At 36.1% G+C, this 23,009-nt stretch overlaps 5 protein-coding genes across 10 annotated transcripts in view; 3 read left to right on the top strand and 2 right to left on the bottom strand.

Moving 5' to 3' along the window:
• Window positions 1–2,923, bottom strand: part of LOC104826905 (probable cytokinin riboside 5'-monophosphate phosphoribohydrolase LOG6) — a 3,962-nt gene extending 1,039 nt beyond the window's left edge. The window contains exons 1-5 of one of the 2 annotated variants that reach the window (XM_010559857.1): window positions 2,671–2,923; window positions 1,660–1,757; window positions 1,508–1,538; window positions 1,311–1,410; window positions 1–57 (exon numbers count right to left, since the gene is read on the bottom strand). The exon at window positions 1–57 is cut by the window's left edge and continues 53 nt beyond it. In XM_010559857.1, the coding sequence (XP_010558159.1) occupies window positions 1–57; window positions 1,311–1,410; window positions 1,508–1,538; window positions 1,660–1,757; window positions 2,671–2,799 (415 nt within the window). In that variant the 5' untranslated portion in view covers window positions 2,800–2,923. The remainder of the gene's footprint in view (window positions 58–1,310; window positions 1,411–1,507; window positions 1,539–1,659; window positions 1,758–2,670) is intronic. The other variant, XM_010559858.1, reaches the window with a different exon arrangement.
• A 2,822-nt stretch (window positions 2,924–5,745) lies between these two features.
• Window positions 5,746–8,321, top strand: LOC104826904 (laccase-11). The gene is made up of 6 exons (XM_010559856.1): window positions 5,746–5,909; window positions 6,083–6,234; window positions 6,330–6,574; window positions 6,770–6,898; window positions 7,019–7,942; window positions 8,028–8,321. Exons 1-6 carry the CDS (start codon window positions 5,790–5,792, stop codon window positions 8,156–8,158), a joined length of 1,701 nt encoding a protein of 566 aa, XP_010558158.1. The 5' UTR covers window positions 5,746–5,789; the 3' UTR covers window positions 8,159–8,321.
• Window positions 8,322–10,029: 1,708 nt separating this feature from the next.
• Window positions 10,030–11,970, top strand: LOC104826903 (polyubiquitin-like). Its single transcript, XM_010559855.1, has 2 exons — window positions 10,030–10,135; window positions 10,669–11,970. Exon 2 carries the CDS (start codon window positions 10,669–10,671, stop codon window positions 11,815–11,817), a length of 1,149 nt encoding a protein of 382 aa, XP_010558157.1. The 5' UTR covers window positions 10,030–10,135; the 3' UTR covers window positions 11,818–11,970.
• A 23-nt stretch (window positions 11,971–11,993) lies between these two features.
• Window positions 11,994–16,044, bottom strand: LOC104826901 (shugoshin-1-like). Of its 5 annotated transcripts, none has more exons than XM_010559849.2 (15): window positions 15,322–16,043; window positions 14,769–14,956; window positions 14,606–14,643; window positions 14,418–14,526; window positions 14,280–14,303; window positions 14,118–14,186; window positions 13,991–14,035; window positions 13,799–13,895; window positions 13,656–13,713; window positions 13,408–13,494; window positions 13,175–13,279; window positions 12,985–13,092; window positions 12,779–12,883; window positions 12,570–12,692; window positions 11,994–12,480 (listed from the first exon to the last, which is right to left on the bottom strand). In XM_010559849.2, the coding sequence occupies exons 1-15, from the start codon at window positions 15,365–15,367 to the stop codon at window positions 12,195–12,197; spliced, it is 1,488 nt and encodes a 495-aa protein (XP_010558151.1). In that variant the 5' UTR covers window positions 15,368–16,043; the 3' UTR covers window positions 11,994–12,194. The 5 variants fall into 5 exon arrangements, with proteins under 5 accessions (XP_010558151.1, XP_010558152.1, XP_010558154.1 ...); XM_010559850.2 differs by having other exon boundaries at window positions 13,994–14,035; XM_010559852.2 differs by having other exon boundaries at window positions 13,799–13,853; window positions 15,322–16,042.
• A 2,337-nt stretch (window positions 16,045–18,381) lies between these two features.
• On the top strand, window positions 18,382–22,779 carry LOC104826900 (probable pectate lyase 13). The gene is made up of 5 exons (XM_010559847.2): window positions 18,382–18,927; window positions 19,260–19,964; window positions 20,104–20,320; window positions 20,755–20,960; window positions 22,363–22,779. The coding sequence occupies exons 1-5, from the start codon at window positions 18,746–18,748 to the stop codon at window positions 22,601–22,603; spliced, it is 1,551 nt and encodes a 516-aa protein (XP_010558149.1). The 5' UTR covers window positions 18,382–18,745; the 3' UTR covers window positions 22,604–22,779.
• The last annotated feature ends 230 nt before the right edge of the window (window positions 22,780–23,009 follow it).

The raw sequence follows: 23,009 nt of genomic DNA, 5'->3' as shown, positions 1-23,009 counted from the left end.
TGCCGAGTTGAGCCCATGTTATTACTTCGAGTAGCTCCTCAAGTGTACCGTAACCACCTGACACCACATAACACCATAAGAATTCTCGGTTAAATTAAATTAGATTCTATTAACCCAAACCATAGACTGAAAATTCACAGCGCCAGCGTTTTATAGACATACGGTAATTTAATTATTATATTGAAATTACTATCCACGTAAATTAGTTTGGAACTTTGTACAGGATAACTCTGAAACTAAATAATAATTTCTGGAAAATTTTCGCTTTCGGTTAGGAGTAATTATTAGAATTAATTTCCTTCGTTGACTTCAGGATAAAAAGTCAATGCACTTGTAGGTCAAGGGCCAAGCACTAGTTCGGTCATCATTGCAACATATTCTCTTCAATTACCTTTATGCCCCTCCCGAATACTCCCACTCGTTACTTTATCATATACCACCAAATATTACGAAACGATTAATAAATATGACTTTGTTATTTATTAAAATCAAAATTTCAGATATCTCTAGAGGCGTAATTCAGTTAAAAAAAAAAATAGTATAAATGTGTATTTACTTTTTATCTGGTTAGAAATGTAAGACAAGGAAATCAGATAAACAATATAAAAAAAATATAAATTTAATTTGCAATAGTGCTAAAGGGAAAAATACAAAGGTAACTGTATAGCTCTGATTTTCAGTGCTTTAGAGTTTAGATGTTGATGGGTCAAGGGACTACGGTGCTTTTATCATCCACTTTATATCTTTACATACATATTATATGTATATTGATTTGACCTTTATACCCTTGGGATCTGCAAAGCAGTTAGTGGCATCATGACTCATGATTCGGCACCTATAAAGGGTTTGGGTTTCAGAACATAAGTCGGTTCCCATAAGTAGCACCAGCCACATGTTATGAACATACAATCTTAATATAGTAAAATTTCACCTAATCAATAATATTCATGTGTGGAGTGTGTGTGTGTATATATATATATATAACATTCAAATGTTGTCGTGCGACCTTATGTACATTGTGGGTGGATATTTTTGGTTCAAACTAGTGGAATTCGAAATGCTTATAAAAAAAAATTCAAAGATCAAACGGAAATATTTTTTTTAGAAAAAAAGTATATAAATTTAAAAGAAAAAATCGAAAAAAACAAATTCGAGAATAACACAAAATTTTCGTCAACAGTATGTTATATATATATATATATATGTGTGTGTGTGTGTGTGTGTGTGTGGTGGACATGAATAATGTAAAAAGAAAGATAAGAATAGAGAGAGAGAGAGAGAGAGAGAGAGAGAGAGAGAGAGAGAGAGACCAGGTAAGGCAATGAAAGCATCAGAGTGCTTAGCCATCTCAGCCTTTCTCTGATGCATGTCTGCAACTGGCCTCACCTCTCCTACTGTTTCTCCAGTAAGCTGCTTTGAAGGAAGATGTGACGATAATTATAATTACATATAAATCTTCTTCATTAATTAAACATATTAACATGTAAGTAAGACTAATTAAGGTTACCTCCCGAAGCATGAGGATCTTGGGAATGACTCTGCGCATTCATCACTCAAGATATATAAAGGATGTTATTATTATTATGACGTAATCAACATTGAATCAATTAGGGTTTATCATATTACATATATATATATATATATGGACAGTCTCCATACCCAATAACATGGCGACCACCGTCGTGAACAGCTTGCGAGACCAAACCCATCAAACCTATGCTTCCTCCTCCGTAGACAAGATCGATTTTCTTCAACACCTGCCCAAAGTTTACACCTTTTCCTTGATCATTTTCCATATCAAAGTGTTTTATATATACATGTATATATATACAACAAAGATATATATATATATATATACAACAAAGATATATATATATATATATATATATATATATATATATATATAGGCCAAATTTTTTGTGAAACATTTTTATTTTAAAAAAAAAAACAATTGAGAAAACAAATGTGTCGACGGTAATACCCACACACACGCACGCTATATATAAAAAATATATATATATATATATATATACAAAAAATATATATATATATATATATATATATATATATATATATATATAGAACTATGTAAGACTTCTATATTCGTTTTTAGCAAGAGATTGAACCATGTTGCAACTCTTCAATCAAGCATTTCTGCCAAACCCCATGTTTTGTAATTAAGGAACTGACTAAGATACGGTCTTGAAGCAAACTATGGATAAAGTTAAGGTTTTGACAGAAACCCAGCAATTGTGTCGATCGGATTTTACCTTGTTAACACCATCAAAAAGGAAGAGAGGAGAGAGAGAGAGGGAGAGGGAGAGAGAGAAAACATGTTATTTTCATTCAGAAGAAGATGAATCAGACAGTTTGGACGTGAACCCATGATTGAAAGAAGAAGGAACACTCACCAAACACAACTCATCCTGCCTATCTAAAAGAAACCAAGACAGATATGGAAAATTATCAAACATTTCATATATATATATATATATATATGTATATGTGTATATATACATATATAGATATGCATCTATGCAGAAGCACAAGAACAAAACAGAACCCATATATGACCATCTCACGACGTGGTCAAAGAATCAAATCAAGCTCTGACATGTATATATATATATATATATATGTATATGTGTGTGTATTTATATAAATATATACCAATTCCTTGCCAAGCTCAATAGCTGCATCTTGGTAGCTAGGTTTCTTGCCATGGCTGCTTCCACAGAAGACACAAATCCTCCTGAACCTCGAGCTCTGTCTCTTCTTCATTTCTCTCTCCTCCTCCATTTTTTTTTCCTTTCTTTAAAAGATCTGTGTGTTCTGTTTTTATGTTTTGGAATAAATAGATATATAGATACAATTGTGAATTCACAATTGGACAAACCTCTTTAACACTCTCTCTTGGTCTTGCCCATGTTCCCTTCCTCTTACTTATAGCATATGATGATGTGTTCTGCCCTTTTTTTTTCTCCCTAATCCTCGTTTTTTTCATTGAGATATAATTGTATCCAAACAAAATTCATTATAAATATTGAATGGATATTATTCTTTTAAATTGAAAGAATGAATCTGAAAATAACAGAAGAACTGAAATTTCTTAAAAAATAGAATACTTTATCAATAAAAAAATCTAATTAAGAAATCAAATAAATTCAAAATAAAAAAAAACAGATAGATATATATATATATTTAAAAAAATATTGTAAAAAAATACCCAAATCAATTAAAAAAAGTCGTATAGTTTTTTATTTATTTTAAAATTAAATAAAAAAAGTCGATAGATATTATTCAAAAGGGAAGGAAATAGAGGCACGTGAGGGGCGTGGGAGCACGCGTGTTCCTCCCCCCACACACCTTTTCTCTGTTCCCTTCAAACACTTAGCCTCCATAACACACACCCAACACAACTCAATTGTGGTCATGCGTGGACCACTCTCTCTCTCCCTCTCTCCAATTAATTGGTTTGTGTTTTAATTTTATTTTATTTTATTTTTGTGTCTGTTATCGTTGTCTGCTTTAGAAAATATACAATAATAACAACAAAATATTTACATCATGAGTAATAAAATAATTCTGAAAAATATAAATGATAAAACAAAAGGCATCATGCATAGAGTTTGAGTAAACCAAATTCTTTTTGGTTAATTAGGGATTCTTTATCACTGTTTTTCCAAACATCTATCTGTAAAACATTTTTTTTTATTAGAACAGATACACGACATCATATATATGGAAAATAAAATATTATCATGTTTGATATATAATTTATGATGCATACATATTTACGAAGATTTTTTCAGAAAATTATCACAATATGAGATTTGATTATGTATTTATATTATTAAATAAATATTTACTATAACTATATTTTATCTATAAAAATAAAAATTGAAATATTTACTTATTTATTTGTTAGAATGTTCAGTCAAATATTCAACTAACTGAATTAGATATTACATCATAATTTGAAATTAGTATATCAAAATCTAGTGAAATAGTAGTATAATTGATAATGCATGTTAAGATCCATAGTTATAATATGGAATTATAATTTTCCCTCAATATTTTTTTTAACCCTGCTTTGTTTTTTCGACAACTGAATATAGGTGATGTGATATTTGAAAAGTGTTATATACTCATGGATGATTTTCTCATGATTGTTATTTGGACTTTTTTCTTAGTTTTGGATAAATGAAATGATTAGAGAAATATATTAAATATATAAATAAATCCATGTTGGAAGAATAAAAATGGTGATTTATTTTTTTTATATCAAGTGTACCCTTTGCTAGAATAATAAAAAAAATCGCCCGCACGCATGATATAAATAAATTATGAAAGGTTAAAAAAAATACTCTTTTTTTTCTGATAAGCTTTTATTACTCTTCACATTTGCAACTTGTAAAAAAAAGGAGAGATAATTAAAAAGTTTGATGGATATGAAACAAATTAGGGGTGGAAAAAATAAAATTTATCCTTACCGTGATTTCGTAATATTATTAGCTTTATTCCCGATCACTATTTTTTGCTTTTAAATGTTATTTTATGCCGAAATTATGTGTGTGTGTGTGTATATAATTATAACCAGAGTATAATTAATAAAAGTGGAAAATTCGGACAGAGAATCTGTAGGGAGTGGGTTGCGATGACACGTGGCGGCATAAGAGTGGATGACGCCACGCCGATCACCAATTATCTTCCGAGATCACACGATGCCCGCCACAATGTAGTTTGTGGACCTTCCAAATAGGCCAGGTTTTTTTTTTATCTAGAAAAGAAAACCCTAATTTGAAACAACTAAAATATTAATCGATAACTGAAACATTTATATTTTAAAAGTTATTAGGAATTTTAAAATAATTTTAAATAGTGAAGATATTGAAATGAAAAAAAAATAAGTATGTGAAAGTTTTATTGATAATTTTATATAGTTGTACGAATTTTGTTTTCTTTTTCAGTTTTTCGGATTGGACCAAATTTTGTGTTAGAGTACCCAAAACTATAAATTCAGACATAAGACAATATTAGATATAGCATATAGGTCCAGTTACTCACTTTTGGAAACATTCAACGCATGTCATGATAACAAATGTGTATATATATAAATACATTTATATAATTTATCAATTCGTGAGATAAATTAATAATAAACCATTTAACCATGAAAAATAGCCGAAGTTGAACTTATGTGAGACCCAAAGTGTGTGGGCTATGAAATTAGTCAACAGCGTAATTGCTGATAACTTGGACTCATTTCCCTCACCACTAAATTATGAGGAAATAATGTTCGTTGGGGTTATTACTATTTTTAAAATCAGAAAAAAATAATAAATAATATCCTAAAAATACCAGTCCTTTTCGCTCACCCAGAAATTTCTGTATGTATGTATGTATGTATGTATATATGCATATATATATATATATGTGTATGTATATATGACATATTAAACTAACGGTCAAGCAACATGTTACTGCAAAGCAAGATTTGGCAACAGTAAAGCTCCGATATCAACTTCAAAGGTACTCCAATGTTATTTAACAAACGTTACGCTGATTCCTCAACCTCCTCTCATATAGTTTTCTAATGTATTTCTATGCATATTTTTTTACATGTAAATACTCATTTATTGACTGAATAATTATACTATATTATAATCTTATATTTTTTCCCCATTCATTTCATCAAACTATATAAGCATTTGCACCATCTGCGGTTTCTTCATCACAACTTATCCAACCAAAAAACGAAATAGAAGTATTCTTCGTTTTATGCATCGATGAACCCAAAAATGCAGAGAATTATCCGAAACCCGAGTTTTCTCCTTCTCTTGCTTTGTCTTCTCGAATTTTCCGGCCATTTTCCGGTGGAAGCCGCCATCAAGAAGTACACGTTCGATGTAAGTGTTGGATTTTCCAATGCATGGAAGTATATATATAGTGCCTTGGGTTAGACCCGGTTTTACTTAAACCGAATACGTTTGAATTAATTGTGATTTGATCGAAATCTATATGATGAAAGGATACTCTTAGTTAATACTTAGTAGATGTTTTGGTTTAATATTTTGATCAGATCCAAGTGAAAAACATAAGCCGGTTATGCCACGCTAAACCGGTTGTCACGGTTAACGGAATGTTTCCCGGTCCGACGATTTACGCAAGAGAAGGAGACCGAGTCATCGTCAACGTAACCAACCATGCACAATACAACATGTCTATCCACTGGTAAGCAAGCAATTGTCGGTCTAAACAAAAACCGAACCGGTTCTACCCTTTTCCCCGGTTCTTAACCAAATCCACCGGTTTATCTACCGGTTCAGGCACGGATTGAAACAATACCGGAACGGTTGGGCGGACGGACCGGCCTACATAACACAGTGTCCGATCCAGACGGGACACAGTTACGTTTACGATTTCAACGTGACGGGACAACGAGGAACACTATGGTGGCACGCTCACATCCTCTGGCTACGAGCCACGGTCTATGGAGCCATCGTCATCATGCCTAAGCCGGGACAACCCTTCCCGTTCCCGCAACCGCACCTAGAAACCAACATAATCTTCGGTTAGTAAATCTATCATATGAATTCGAGATCAATTTTCTGTATGCTGTTTATCAAAATGACGAATAAATTCGGAGAAACAAAGTAAAATAAAAACCTAGAAACAACAACAAAACATAAACATTCAAACTAAATCGAACCAAATTAAACCAAACCGATATAACCGACTGCATGTTCTGATAAGGTTTTACTTGTAGGGGAATGGTGGAATGGTGATATTGAGACTCTTGTAAACCAAGCCAATTCATTGGGGTCACCTCCTCCGACCTCGGATGCCCATACCATTAACGGAAAGCCCGGACCGCTGTTTCCGTGTTCCGAAAAACGTAAATTCCTCCGAATCTTGATCCATTTCGATATGATATAGAACTCATATGTGAATTCTCCATAATTTCCAATTTTGTAAGATTGATTTTGTTCGTTTTTATTTATATTATTTTGGTTAGATACGTTTGCATTGGAGGTCGAGGCGGGAAAAACGTACCTTCTAAGGATCGTAAACGCAGCGTTGAACGACGAACTCTTCTTCGGGATTGCGGGTCATAACATGACAGTTGTGGAGATCGATGCGGTTTACATCAAACCGTTCACAACCAAAGCCATCCTCCTCGGACCCGGTCAGACCACAAATGTTTTGGTCAAGGCTAACCGACCTCCAAACCGGTATTTTATGGCGGCTAGACCCTTCATGGATGCTCCTGTTTCCATTGACAACAAAACCGTGACCGCGATTCTTCAATACAAAGGGGTTCCAAACACGGTGTTACCAATTTTTCCGAACCTGCCTGCACCAAACGACACGGCTTTTGCCTTAAATTATAACAACAAACTCCGAAGCCTAAACACGGTCAATTTCCCGGCTAACGTACCATTGAGAATAGATCGCCGTTTATTTTACACGATTGGGCTAGGGATGAACCCTTGCCCGAGCTGTGTGAACGGGACGAAGCTCGTGGCTTCGTTGAACAACGTGACGTTTGTTATGCCGAAGACTGCCCTTTTACAGGCTCATTACTTCAATATGTCAGGTGTTTTTAGGACTGATTTCCCGGACCGCCCTCCAAAACCGTTCAATTTCACGGGCGCTCCTCTAACGGCTAACCTCGGGACTTCGATAGGAACGAGGCTGAGTCGGGTTGAGTTCAATACCACGATTGAGCTGATCTTGCAGGACACGAACCTTCTAACCGTCGAGTCACACCCGTTCCATCTCCACGGCTACAACTTCTTTGTCGTTGGAAGCGGAATAGGAAACTTCGATCCCAAGAAAGATCCGGCTAAGTTCAATCTCGTTGACCCGCCAGAGAGGAATACAGTTGGAGTTCCGACGGGCGGATGGACCGCCATCAGATTCAGAGCTGATAATCCGGGTAAATAAGCACATAAATGCGACATCTTTGTGATCAGATAATGTTGGATTGAACAAGAAGTGTGTTGTTACCTTTGTGTGTACAGGTGTCTGGTTTATGCATTGCCACTTGGAAGTTCATACAATGTGGGGTCTGAAGATGGCTTTCGTCGTCGAGAACGGGAATACGCCGGAGAATTCCGTTCTTCCGCCGCCCAAGGACCTTCCGCCGTGCTAGAAACCCCCAATATGTAAAAAACCGATTTCTTCTTTTCATGTTTGCAACTTCACCAGCAGAAACTGGCAGATGATTCTTTCGCAACCCGTATTCCCATTACTGATTTGTGTACGAGATTCTTATAAACCATCCCGAAAATGTATAAAAGGTGGATCGTTTCCTCGCCCCGAAAACTCATCTCATCTTAAACCCTAAACCCGATATCGGGTTTTGATCTTTGTTAGAGTGAAGAAAGAGGATAGTACCAGTAAAAGAAAACGCACAAGAACAACGAATTGAGACTACTACCGGCAATAGATTCCTTGAACGCAGAATTTTAATGATCTGACCACCATTTCATTCCGCGATTCTGTTCCGAATTTCTAAACCCTAGGCCTGAAACTCGTTCTTTCACGGTTCCGTTCGGGTATTTATCCGCCGTAGGCTTTTCGTAATATATAATGGGCTTAGTAAGCAAAATATGATGGGCTCTTTTCTGTCGCCGTTAATGGGCTTATCAACTTATCGGCCGAGTAAATCTTCTCGCACTTTCTCGAAGTTCTCGCCCCATTTTGTCACGAGATGCGTTTTTTTATTAATTATAGACTTTTGAACATTTGAAATACATCGGAAAAAAGTTTTTTAAAAAAAAATATATACATGTATATATGTTTATATTATTATTTTTTTTAAAATTTTAATAATATGTAAGTTCTAATATTATTTAACTTTTTATATAGCAAAACAAAAATTAATTTTCAAAATCAAATAGAAACTTCTAGTTTGTCCTAGAAAAGGTAATCAAACATCTTTGGCATGACGAGCATTTATTGGCCATCAAAACGTCTAAAGTTAGAAGAGTCACACGTTCAATGCACCGGGGAGAAAAAATCCAAATTACTAAATGGACGGTCAAATATTTTTAAAAACAAATAAAATTTAATAAAAAAATACTATACTTTAAAACACAAAATTTAATTAAACATAAACTGTATTATAAGATTTATTTACATTCTATTTTTCACAAAAAAATTATAAGATTTATTTAAAATCGATTTTTATTAAAAAATAAATAGTTTTTTTTCATTTTACATATCATTTGTATTCGATTAATCCCGTTTAAATAAATTACATTTCATTCATTTTCATTTTAAATACTCGAATCAAAATATTTAGTTATGTTTTGTTAAGATACATAGTTAGAAAAATGTAAAACTGTTATTTAAGAATTCAAATTAGATGGGGAACAAATTAGATTGAAGACATTGATAGTGTAGAATTTATTTTATTTTTTTTGGAAAATCGGGTCAGGAAGGGAACAAATTACATTGAAGAGGTTCTTCGTATCCAAAATTATTTTTTTTGGCAATAATAATTTCTACATTTAGATATTGTACATAATGTTTTTGTAATAATTTCACCAATAACCTCCATGATGAGAAAAAAATCCCTCGTAATAAATAAAGATTACAAGATATTTGAATTTAGGTTTAGATATTTTAAATTTTTGTATATATTTTTATCATAACAAAATTTGATCCAAAAAAATTCGAGATAAGAATTAAAAGCAATATCTTTGTTATTATCAAACCAAGGTAAAGTTGATTTTGGGCACGGAACTATAATCGGACAAAAATAATGTTTATTATATGACCAACTATCTGTATTTTTGAATTAGATACAAACATAAAATTAAATATATTATTTAAATGTAAATAAAGCCCGTCGAGGCAAAGTCATTGATTACGTAATCCAAAGGCAAGTGGTTTTGGTTGAGTCGGTCTGCCAAACACGGTGACAATAGAGACACGTCATCGCCCACCGGAATTTTCTATCTATTTTTCAGATTTTTTAAATTATTTTTCGGATTTTCTTTTTGCCTCCCTGCTGCTATAAAAAGGACCTCTTTGGTTTAGGGGGAATTCATCGTTGTTTCTGTTCTTCATATTTCTCAGATCCGTATCGCTCATCAGAAATTCCCTAGTTTCCTCTCTCAAGGTATGCCTTTTCTTCCTCGATTCTTCCTAATTTCTTCATATCTGTATTTTGTTCTTTTGTTTGGGTCTCTAATTTTTGTTTCGGAGTGATTATCTTTTTCAATTCATTTCGTTTGTTCTCTCGTTCGTGGAGTTGGTGATCGTATGTTGGTTTTGTGCCCTGATTCTCGAGTTTCGTTGATTGTTCATCGATCTCCCGTGTCTGATCTGTGTGCGTCACTTCCGTTAGATATGCATGTTGTATGTGACGGATCTGGAAGGTTTTCTGGCGTTTCCGCTGCTGTTTTGAATTTTTCATGTTAATCATCAATCATCGTCTAGATCTGTTGAGATGTAAAGAATTTGGATACGTGATCATCGATCTCTCTCGTCCGTTTGTTGTTTTTTGGTTCGTGTGTCGTTGCAAGTTGTGCTCTTTTTACCCTATACGCTATCTGCTGTTCTTAGTTTGTAAACCGATTTCTTGGAACCTTTGGTCCTTTACTCTCCTGGATGTTCGTGCTGACAAATTTTTGTCTGGAATTATGTCGTCAGATGCAAATCTTTGTGAAAACACTCACCGGAAAGACCATCACCCTTGAAGTCGAGAGCTCGGACACCATTGACAATGTTAAGGCAAAAATCCAGGACAAGGAAGGAATTCCTCCGGACCAGCAAAGGCTTATCTTTGCCGGAAAACAGCTCGAAGATGGCCGCACCTTGGCCGACTACAACATCCAAAAGGAGTCAACCCTCCACCTGGTTCTCCGGTTGAGAGGTGGTATGCAGATCTTCGTGAAGACTCTTACTGGCAAGACGATCACCCTCGAGGTGGAAAGCTCCGACACCATTGACAATGTGAAGGCCAAGATTCAGGACAAAGAAGGAATCCCACCCGACCAACAAAGACTCATCTTTGCCGGGAAGCAGCTGGAAGATGGCAGGACCCTTGCTGATTACAACATCCAGAAGGAATCCACCCTCCACCTCGTCCTTCGCCTTCGTGGTGGTATGCAGATTTTCGTGAAGACCCTTACTGGGAAGACCATCACCCTCGAGGTGGAGAGCTCGGACACTATTGACAATGTCAAGGCTAAGATCCAGGACAAAGAAGGGATCCCACCTGACCAGCAAAGGCTCATCTTTGCCGGGAAGCAGCTCGAGGACGGAAGAACCCTTGCGGATTACAATATCCAGAAGGAGTCCACTCTCCACCTCGTGCTCCGACTCCGTGGTGGAATGCAGATCTTTGTGAAGACACTCACGGGCAAGACCATCACTCTGGAGGTAGAGAGCTCGGACACAATCGACAATGTGAAAGCAAAGATTCAAGACAAGGAGGGTATTCCCCCGGACCAGCAGAGACTCATCTTTGCAGGGAAGCAGCTGGAGGACGGAAGAACCCTAGCGGATTACAATATCCAGAAGGAATCAACCCTTCATCTCGTGCTCCGTCTCCGTGGTGGGATGCAGATCTTTGTGAAGACATTGACGGGGAAGACGATAACATTGGAGGTGGAGAGCTCAGACACGATCGATAATGTGAAGGCGAAGATCCAAGACAAGGAGGGGATACCGCCGGACCAGCAGAGGCTCATCTTTGCAGGGAAGCAGCTGGAAGATGGTCGTACTTTGGCTGATTACAACATCCAGAAGGAGTCGACCCTTCATCTTGTTCTCCGTCTCCGTGGTGGTAACCTCTAAAAGCATATGCGGGGTGTGAAAGTGGTAATGCACTTGGAGCCGGAGGATGTGTCTCCTGGTTAAGTACCTAATTGTGTTGCGTATTTCCTTTTCTGTCTCGTGCTTTTGAACATTGATGGTAATAAATTTCCAAGTGCTCTACAATTCCTAGTACCATGGACTATAGACAATGGGTCAAAATTGAATTTGGAGTCTCTAGATACCGAAGGTTCAATCGTGGCTTAGTTCTCAATATCAGAACAGAACACGGAGACTTACTGCTAACTCTATAGACATAAACAGCAAGTATTGTACATTTGGTGCCGGCTCTATTTGCTTCCGTAGGGATTCTACGAACCCACGTAGAGAGAGAGAGAGAGAGATTAACTGGCTTGAGTTTATTGCTCGCTTCGTCGCATCTTCACTTTAAGAGACACTTCTTTGTATGATTGGATTTTGACAGCCGCTTGTCTCGAGGGTCTCCCAACAGAAATCCTCCTCGTCCCCTCTGTTTCACCGTATCCAAGAGAGTTCTTAGTTTCTTCGTCATTGTCCTTCCCGGTACCTGGTGATCGCAGTTGATTACTGAAACAAGGGTCTGTAGATTTCTGGTCGATGATTCCACCATCAGCTGCTGCATTTACTTGAGGATTAGACATCATAGAGTGTCTTCTTGTGGAGGTCCTGCCAATATCAAACCAAAGATAGCCTCACTGGTAATTCCACTGCCTGACAATGGAAGGCTGAGAAAAATTCACGAGCAACTAACAAACCTGCGTTTCCTGGTTGTCTCCTTTGTATCATGTGTGTCTGTCTCATGCCAGTTCCCAGCTGGTTGTAATAATGCTTCAGATTTAGACCCAACAGATCCTCTTCTTACAGCAGAGCGATGGCATCTGCAAGATGAATGGGCAGTTAGTTTTTTGACAGAGTATGCAAATTGACAAAAGAAGGAAAATATTAAGTATATGCTTTAACGAACCCCTCATCGCCAGTTGCCTCTTGAGCACCATCTCCATCGCTTAATTTTTCATTTGGTTTAGGTTCTTCGAAATTTGTCCTCTTGGACTGCCTCCTGACAGAGGCCCTGTTCAACTTACAGTGAAGGTAAACATGTGATCTCCATGTATTTCTGGCAACCTACATACAGGTAGTAGTAAACAGGTACAAAAATGTGCTCGTACTAACCTCCTACTTTTGGTTGCCTCTTTGAATTCATTTGTCTGATGCAAGTTATCGGATGATAATTCGGGTTGTTGGGATTTTAACCGAGCGGATTGTCTTCTCAATGGGGGCCTGTTTGAAACATCACAAGAGTAAATATAAGTTTCTTTTTCTCCATTAATCACCCAGATCTCACATTTGAAAGCTGACAAACCTTGTATTCTCCTCCATCACTTTAGCATCAGCCATCTCATGCAAGTTTTCAGTTTTTTCAGCTTCTTGACAAGCAAAGCTAGCAGACTGCCTTCGCCCACAATGCCTATACCAAAATAAACCCAGAAAGGAGATAAAAGGCACAAATAAGTTATACTTGTTTTTCTAGGATTGGAATAACTTCAAAACAAGAAAACATGGTTTAGGTTATCCGATCGCACTGATCACTGGAACCTTTTGTTATTGGTTTCCTTAACAGCGTTTGCCTCATCACGGACAAGCTTCTTGTTACCGTCTTTAGTTTGACATGTCTCTTCAGAGCTGCGGTAATTTTCTATTACTTAAGCATCAATGTTCCAGAAACTCTCCCAGAAAGAAAGCATCAAATCAAGGAATTACTTGATTGCACAGAAGTTTTTCCCAAAGACTAACAAGAAACGAAGAACAAACTTTAAGCAGAAGTAACAAGAGAGCGACTAGACCTTTTATTGGTAGTTCTCTCATTCACATGCATTGACTTGACAACGGAGCTTCCTGAAGCTGAAAGTCAAAATGATAAATGGATAGCAAGTGAACAATTTTCAAGGATTCACGAATCACAATGAACCTAAGCAGAACCAGATACATTTGATCCTTGATTGTCGTTTTCTCTTGCTATTCTTTTGATCCATGTCATCTGCCTGAAAGGATTCATAAGCCACACTAAGGACGTTTGCTCCAACCTTAAGGTCACGACGATGGAAAATAATGTGAAGATAATGCAGGATAATAGTTATAGAATCCAGTTCTAGAGGCCAAAAAGGTCAACTCTACTAACCACCTTGTCTCGGGAAGCATGATGTGTATTTAGAACTGTTCGCTCCTGGAAGGAAAAGGTAACGAATTTTCAAGTCTACCATGTGATTATTGGCAGTGAAGAACATAGAGACCAATAGATAACAGACCTCAAGCTGCATTTTTATAACTTTGAGTAACCCATTCTTGCAACCAATCTCATGCTGAAGCGCCTTCAGCTGAAAAGTGCACAGATGTTACTGAGGAACTTACAAACGGTAATCAATGAAGCACGACTGACCTTGAGAAACTCAGGTTCCAGGAGTACATACTCTGTCTTTGTTTACATTGAGCTCCTGCCAAGGATAAAGAACGAAGAAGAACATTGATTCAGTGTTTTAAGACCATAAATTCAGTAAAAAGCTCATCAACACCTCATGTCATGCATAGCCATTCAAGGTTATATGTACCGCCAACATCTGACTGTTTGCCTGCGCAAGCTGAAAATTCTGTTCCTGCATCTTCTGTAAGTTGATTCTGAGTTTCTGCAGTTCAATCCCACTCAACTCTATGATTTTACTGTAGGCAAATAAACACAAATATTAACAAAGAGATGATGTAAAAATGAGAGACATATATGTACAAACATGATGCATACTTTCTCTCTGCGAGGACTTTCATCAGTGCCACGTTTTCCTGTGAAAGAAATTAATAGACCCCGAATCAGTAAAATAAAAAATATAAAAAGTGGGAAACACCTTCCTCTATGCGAAGAAGATCATCCTTGAATGAGAGCAAACAGATTAAGTGAAAGAGAATGCCTTTTGAAGTCTTTCAGTGTATTCCTTGTAAGAGATAACTATATTATGTTGCTGCAGATTTGCCCCCTGGTTCATTACTTTAGTTTGATCCTGCAAATTGCTAATATCTGCCAATTTTCTCCTTTGCGCACTGCTGATGGACGGTTCCAGAATCATTTTCTCTCCTTTTGCACTATTATCAGGAACCCCTACAGATTTCATCGAATGAGGAAGCAAATATGAACCAAAACCCTGGATATATATAGTTATCAACCCATCATAAACAGAATCAAGACCGATGTTTAATAAGAACAGCACAGATTTAGAACAATGTCGCAACCACAACTTCCAGCAAGTGAAATGAAATCTCGAACACAAAACAAATAGCAAAAACAACAATAGACCAGGTACATAAACGCAAATCGTCACGATAATTCTGGAAATCGAACAGATAATCCACCGAAACCGGACAGATAAACCCTGAGATTACCATCTTTCTTCTTCAATTTACAAAAATTTACGACCAGAAATCGAACGCGAAGCAAGAAATTTAGAAAGAATACGAATTTCGCACCTTTTACAGCAGGATTATCAGTGTCGAGAACCATCAGTCGCACCATTGCTCAAATTGAGAGTTAGAAACCCTAACTCCTCTCTTCCCTGGTTCACTCACTCTGGATCGCGGGATTTTGAATCGAGGGGGGAAAACGATATAAAAATGTCTGATTCATTTAAAAGCTAAATAACAGGCTGTCGTTTTTTGCGTCACCGACAAATCAGATAGCTACACGTGGCTTCATGAACTTTTTTATAAAATCAAATATGATATGATATTCTATATTTTGTATATTTTTAAAATGTTACAAAAATAGTGCAAAGAAATAGATACTGTTCCAAAACAAAGTAATAAATTTCATAATGCATTTGCAATCAATGTAACATTTTTTTTTTGTTAAAGCGGTAAATGACATATTGTAAAGGGATATTTCGAAACCATGTTAAGATTCTAGTGGAATGGTTTCAAAATTTCGCTACTATTCATAATCAGTACACAAATTTTTACCAACTATTTTACCTAACGTTGTAAAACTTTAATCAAAGTTTTTGTTGAACATATCATATAACGAATAATTAAGAAAATGTTAAATTATTGAATATCGTAAACGAATTAAAAAAAAATTAGCACGATGAAATTGAATTCAAATATAAAGGATGGAGCCAACCCATTATTACTTAACGATTGAACAAACCGACCCACTGAAACTACAGGTTTGTTTAATATAGACAATATTATCCCTTAATCATTACAAAAATATTATTTATATTTTTTAAAAAATTACAAAAATATCTTTAAATTTTCTTAAAAATATATCTAATACTTATTAAATGTTATAAATATAAAATAGATCTAACATTTTTGTTGTTTTTTTTTTGTAAAATTCGGATTTGAATGTATCAACTAATGCTATATTTCAAATTCTAACACCAAAAAAAAATTAATACAAATTTAGATGTCCTAAAATTTTGAATAATCAAAATCTATAAGCATTTTCAAAACTGTCTCGGGTTTTGAAATTTATTTAAAAATTTTCCATTCTATTTTTTACGAACATTTTCCCCCTTTGACGATTTTTTTGGGATTATTATAAGTTCTACTAGTAGCTATTTGAAAGAAATGGATCGAAGCTTTTCCTTTCAACAAAGCAAGAAAACACGTAGATTATGCAACTTGTATATACGATATACCATTATCCAACACCGAAACACTTTACACACGAATGAGTTCACACGGGCAAAATACTTATGCTATATATATATATATATATATATATATATATATATTAGTTTTTTATGAAACCATATAAATATATATATGCATATATATATATATATATATCTTATCAAGATTATAGATATGTCCAAAGTAGGTACGGTGTTATAATATCGAATCTATATGCTTCATCTTGTTTTTATTCTTTGTGAATGCTTAACGTTTCATATATATGAATTAAATAATCATTAGTTCATAATTTCATTGAGAACAAATAAATGAAGTCCGGAATTTTATTCTATATTAACTTAATTAAATAACATATTGTATCATCCTTTCGCTTTTTTTTTTATAACAAAAAATAAATATCGAGAATGCCAAGTTGAGCGCAGAATCCGACCTTTTGTTTTCAGCTGCTTCCTTTTTGTTTTTCCATTTATTTATGTTTTTGTGGCCGAACTTATTGAAATAATGCATCGTTTCTTATTTTATTCGCATTTTTTTCTATTCGTTGTTTTCAACGTAGTCAACATTTTGTTTTTTTTTTTGAAAAACAAACACTCAAATTGCAAGCTAATTGTATAGGGACAAAGGAAGGTGGCGCCACCTATCTCAATCAAAACAATTATACGTTGATTTATAAATACGAAAATTACTCAATAAAATAGAAATCATCTGTTATATATATATATATATATATATATATATATTATTGGTGCAAATAATTGCGACTAATTGACCTAAATATCTCAAGCGCCAATAGACATAATCAAATGAAGAACATTATTGGTTGAATTATTTCAACATATGTCAAAATCAAACTTATTGTGTTCGTCCAACTTTTTCTATAAAATTTCAACACAACAATAATAATTACGGATATGGTAACTTTGGATGGATGATAAGTTGTTATGTATACCGGTGTGGATACAAAAGCAGGAAAAAAAAAAGAAACTAATTACCTATGTATTAGGGATTCTTGGAGTTATTTTGGGATGATATAACTTTTGGTTTTAATAACTCATTTTAAAATTAATATTGAAATACGTGATATTAAAGGATAGAGTAGATATATAAGAAATTCAATATAAAAAATACAATTATGCAAAAACAAATGATGGAAAAAAGATAGACTAAAACATAACCAAATCTAAAAAAAATAAAAATGTACATACAAATCATAACGTGGAAAAAATTTATAACGTGTATATGTGTGTGTGTGTGTGTTGAGATAGAAAGCCAAATTTTATCAAACCCTGAAACTAGTTTTTATTTAAGGAATGTCTTCACCAAAAGAGAAAAAAGGTAAAAAAAAAAAAGGTTTGCTTAAATAGAAAGCCAAGTTTGATCAAAACCCTGAAAATATATTTTCTTAATTTATTTATGCATGGAATATCTTTGGATAATAAATAACCCAATTATGACATAAGTAAACTAACTTGCATTTTTTTAAAAAAAAAAAGAAACAAAACGAGAACCAAGTGGGAGAAAAAAAGGTTGAGATTTTTGTCCAACGAATCCCACGACGAGCTTCGCTTTCAACCCACCGGCAAAGAATTTTAATCTTCAGATAAAAAAAAAGGGAATCTCCTTAAAGTAATTTTTTTTTTGTTTCATCACAAAAAAAAAAATGTAAAGATCAAACCATTACTCAAGAGTCAGAAAGAACATCACAGTATTGTTAAGATTCCATGATGTATTTGTTATTTGTCTCGTCTTCTAAATTCGTAACGGATATATATATATATATATAGATATATAGATTTCAGAGAGGGATCATCTTCGATGATGGGTTAATGCAAGATGAGAATGTCAAGTTACTGAGACACTCTGCAAAAGTAAGAATCACAGAGAGGAAAGGGAAATAGATTTAGAGAGAGAGAGTCTTTGAGGGATTTCCTCTCTCTCTCTCTCTCTCTCTCTATATCAGTCTCTGTGGATGGACTTCCTTTCTTCATCTTGAAACAACCTAGAGAGAGAGGATAACACAAAAATAAAAAGGGGAAATAAAAAACTTTGTCATCAATGGCCTCTTTTGACAAATCATTCCCACAAAACCTCGTTTGATTATATATATACACACATACCATTTGCACAATTCCCCGTAAAAATTTAACCAAATTTCAGTTCATTTGTTTCTGCTGGTCTTTTTCAGGTAGAGAGAGAGAGAGAGAGAGAGACAGAGGAGAGAAAACAGAGATTTGTAACACAAGGCACATTCATATTAATGGTGGTTCGTAAAAGGATACGCTGTTGCCTTTGCATTCTCTGGGTCTGCCTCTTGACCTCTCTCTCTCGCCAATCAAGAGCTTCTTCTTCTTCACCATCATCATCAACACCAGCTTTCTTCAACCTCTCCCTCCCTCACCAGCACCCTTTCCCTGACGATGTCGCTCTTGATGTTCAAAGGTATAATCTTTCTCATTCCTTTGTCTTTTCTTCTTTACGCTACTAAAGGTTTTACCTCCAAATTCTCTTTTTTTCCCTAGATTCTTGATCAATTTCCTTCATGGGTTTACCTCATTCTCCAATTTCATCATCTGGGTCTTTCTCATTCTCACCAGTTTTAGCCTAGATTTTGAAAAGGCTGGATTTTTACGAGATTCAAGCAAAATACCCACATCCTCTGAAACTCCTCTTTTCCCACTCTGGCATTCCCCCTTCTGTTTTCCCTCATGTTCTTAATCTAATTTTCTCAGCAACCAAACAACACCACCAACATTTTTGTTCTCTGAATGCAGAAAACTCAACAAGTCTATCTCGAGAAGACTTCTCCTCACAGACCCACAATACGGCCAGTCTCCACCTTCAGTGACTCCCTCGTGCCTCACCGGAAACCCAATCGACGACTGTTGGCGATGCGATCCTAATTGGTCCGCGACTCGCATGCGACTCGCCGACTGCTCCATCGGATTCGGCCGAGGAACACTCGGCGGCAAAGGCGGTCGATTCTACGTCGTCACCGATTCATCCGACCGCGACGCCGCCAACCCAGTCCCCGGCACACTCCGACACGCCGTGATCCAACCGGAGCCTCTCTGGATCATCTTCTCCGGCAACATGCTCATCAAACTCAGACACGAACTCATCGTCTCCAGCTACAAGACAATCGATGGCCGCGGAGCCAACATCCACATCACGGGCCATGGATGCATAACGATCCAGCAGGTGTCTCATGTCATCATCCACAATGTCCATATCCACCACTGCAAACCCTCCGGCAACACATTGATCGCTTCCTCGCCGACACACGTCGGATTCCGAGGAGTCTCCGACGGAGACGGCGTCTCGATCTCGGCGTCGCATCACATCTGGATTGACCATTGTTCACTTGGGTACTGCACGGACGGGCTCATCGACGCCATCCTCGGTTCCACCGCCATCACAATCTCCAACAGTTACTTCTCTCACCACGACGAGGTCATGCTCTTGGGGCACGACGACCGGTAAAAGGAAATCCAAAACCAAAACCAAACAAAAAAAATCAAAACCTCGATAAGGCCCCGTAAATATTTAATTGTTCCAAACAATTCCAAAACTTTTGAATTTATCAATTTAATCCACAATATTTTTTTGGGCGATCAGGTACTTGCCGGATTCGGGAATGCAGGTGACTATAGCGTTCAACCATTTCGGGGAGGCATTGGTACAGCGGATGCCGCGGTGCAGGCACGGCTACATCCACGTGGTGAACAACGATTTCACGGCGTGGGAAATGTATGCTATCGGCGGCAGCGCAAACCCTACCATTAATAGTCAGGGTAATCGCTATACGGCCCCGGCCGATCCTAATGCCAAGGAGGTATACAGATCTTTCAAATGAAACTTTAGAGTTATTGTTCTATGTAACATGATGACTTTTGTGAAAAGAAAGATGGAATATAGTCATGAATTAATCATGTTTTCCATGTTTGTGAAGATAATATGAAATCTTTGTTGGGTTGATTTTGATCGTTTTAAGATATATTTTTTTTTTTATAGTATTGCTCATGTAGCTTTTTCTGGCGCGGGTATATTTTATTTTTTATTATTTAGTTTAATTTCCTCTATTCCGTGGTCCCCCGGGCCCAGATGCACCGACGGCGCGTAGTTGCACGCGCCGTCGGGGATTGGTTTTTTTAAAGTGCATGTACATCTTCTTCTTGTCGCCATGTTATCCGCATCTTCTAACGCACCCATTATAAATAGTTTGAATATGTCAAACTCGATAGTTTTGATATTTTTTTTTTTGTAAAGGTGACGAAGCGGGTGGACACGGACGAGAGAAAGTGGTCGGGATGGAACTGGAGGACGGAGGGAGACATGATGGTGGACGGCGCGTTTTTCGTGCCGTCGGGGGATGGTCTGGCCAACCAGTACGCCCGAGCCACTAGCCTCCACCCCCAGGCCGCCGCTCTCATCGACCAACTCACCTTCAACGCCGGCGTCTTCGGCGATCCCAGGTATCCTCATTATCTTATTCTCAAAAATCCTAAATAAATGTATGAATTTATTATCAACCTGTGGATTAATACAGAATTTTCGAAGATTATATAGAATTTTACAAATATTCCCAAAAAAAACTACATATTAAACAATTAAAATCTTGTAAAATTCATGAGTTTAGCTATGAGTAAAAAAATTGTACATTTTCCTCGAAATTTTAATTTTTTCCGTATCAATTTGAGAGTGATAATCCTAAAAATTATAAAATTTTAAGCCTTCTTGTGTGCACGTGTCTCGCACGTGGGCGGAGAGATCTAAACCTCTAAAAGACCGAAGACCAAAAAGCCCTTCAATGTCTAATATCGAAGATGCTTTTCTTTGACATATTTATTTGCCTTTGCGCTTCTGCATGCAATTTTTTTTTCCTTCCTTAAAAGATTCATTTCCTTTGTGACCTAACAGACGATCTTCATCCATTTTAGGGTTTTCCTTAGACAAACTTGGTATATCTCTAAACCCCGATTTCACCCCTAAATATTCGATTTCATCCCTAAATATAACCTAATTCTTAATTAGCAGTTTCAGAGTTTAGAGTTTATTAATCAGGGGTTAATATCTTTTTTTTTTCAAAGGTGATTATTATTGGATAAAGCGAGGAAAGCTTGACTTTTTATGTATGAATGGTTGGATATATAACAAAAAAAGGGTATTTAACATGTACACATGCAAGGGTTTAGATTCTCTTTCGATCTGCTTTCCAGAAAAAAAAAAGTAACTGGTGGGACCCTCGAGTGAAGATTATAAGTATATATTCGAGTCATGAAATGTGGAACCCACATTGTGCGTATATTATATGTATATATATATATGCATATGCAGCTCATGTAATAGTAGAAGATGGTAAAATAGCATTTCACCATCCCTTTTTGCAAAAGCAAAAGATTGGGAAATGTGGGTAGGGATTCTCTTAGCCACTCTTTTGCTATAAAGTTTGATATTCCACGTCGGATGAAAATTCCTAAAATATCTTAGAGACCTTTTGGTTATTTCTAATTACTACTTTTTCGCGCCATCCTACGTCCACATTTTCTAGTTTCGTCTGTTCATGCAAATATGAAATGGTTCGACAATGAAACTGCATTGCTATTAGTCATTTTCGGTCGCTATCGGCGTATTTATTTTTTTAGTGGTTTGATAGTAAAGGGAAACTCACAAAGTCGCATGTGGCCTAACAACTTGTTTTCATTTTCCTTTTTCCTTTTTTTCTTCAACTTTAGAGACTTTTATATCGATTCCTCCGTTTCGTCAGAGAATCACATCACTGTTATTGTCTGTTTAACAAAAAAAAAAAAAACAATACTATTTCATATGTATAACACAAAATAAATTTACATTCACAATTTAATTCATTGATTACAGTGGGAGAAACGGCCAAGGTGTGGCAGTTCCCGGTTACACCGGCGATGGAGGTACCGCAACCACCGGACGCAGCAAAGGCGGTCTCGGTGGCGGCGGTGGCGGCGGAGACAGCGACAGCGATCCTTTCTCGATGATTTTCGGGATCGGTGCATCGTCACGACATACTTCGAGTTCAAACCACTTGTTATCGAATCTTATTATTACTGTCATAGTTTTGTATGTTTTACACCAAGCAAGATGATGATTTCAATCTTGCTCAAGTGGGTACAAAGGAACCCGACAAAAAAGCGAAGAGAATATAGAGTCTCTATATATAATACATATATATATATACACACATACACACATCTTCAAGTTGTAGAATGTATCTTTGTTTGATGGGTAGCAGCTTTTGGTCCATGTTCACAGTTGGAGGAATATGCTTCTTACCAATATCGAAGAGTCGAATTTTATGGAAGAAAAGACAGGAAATTAAAATAGAAAAGAAGAAGAAAGATTTGGAAGGTGAGGGATAGGAGTGGTGGCGGCCATTTAGGTGCCAAGTCCATTTCAAGTTTGTTCTCTTCTTTTTAATTAATTAATTAATTAATGTTGAAGCCATCGTTTCTAAAAGTCTTTATATATATATATATATATATATATATATA

This window comes from Tarenaya hassleriana, unplaced genomic scaffold (genome assembly GCF_000463585.1).
Source record: "Tarenaya hassleriana unplaced genomic scaffold, ASM46358v1 Cleome5, whole genome shotgun sequence".
Lineage (NCBI taxonomy): Eukaryota > Viridiplantae > Streptophyta > Magnoliopsida > Brassicales > Cleomaceae > Tarenaya > Tarenaya hassleriana.
The sequence above is the reverse complement of the archived record's forward strand: the minus strand, read 5'-3'. Positions and strand labels throughout refer to the sequence as shown.

Bases quoted from the DNA above. Each gene is read 5' to 3' on its own strand.
- LOC104826904 (XM_010559856.1), top strand. From the start codon at position 5,790: ATGAACCCAAAAATGCAGAGAATTATCCGAAACCCGAGTTTTCTCCTT. The intron at 5,910-6,082 runs GTAAGTGTTGGA...TATTTTGATCAG, and splicing joins TCAAGAAGTACACGTTCGAT to ATCCAAGTGAAAAACATAAG. The intron at 7,943-8,027 runs GTAAATAAGCAC...TTGTGTGTACAG, and splicing joins ATTCAGAGCTGATAATCCGG to GTGTCTGGTTTATGCATTGC.
- LOC104826903 (XM_010559855.1), top strand. From the start codon at position 10,669: ATGCAAATCTTTGTGAAAACACTCACCGGAAAGACCATCACCCTTGAA.
- LOC104826901 (XM_010559849.2), bottom strand. From the start codon at position 15,367: ATGGTGCGACTGATGGTTCTCGACACTGATAATCCTGCTGTAAAAG. The intron at 14,036-14,117 runs GTCTGTTATCTA...TTTTCCTTCCAG, and splicing joins TTATAAAAATGCAGCTTGAG to GAGCGAACAGTTCTAAATAC. The intron at 13,280-13,407 runs GTTCCAGTGATC...ATTTTGGTATAG, and splicing joins AAGGAAACCAATAACAAAAG to GCATTGTGGGCGAAGGCAGT.
- LOC104826900 (XM_010559847.2), top strand. From the start codon at position 18,746: ATGGTGGTTCGTAAAAGGATACGCTGTTGCCTTTGCATTCTCTGGGTC. The intron at 19,965-20,103 runs GTAAAAGGAAAT...TTGGGCGATCAG, and splicing joins CTCTTGGGGCACGACGACCG to GTACTTGCCGGATTCGGGAA. The intron at 20,961-22,362 runs GTATCCTCATTA...CATTGATTACAG, and splicing joins GGCGTCTTCGGCGATCCCAG to TGGGAGAAACGGCCAAGGTG.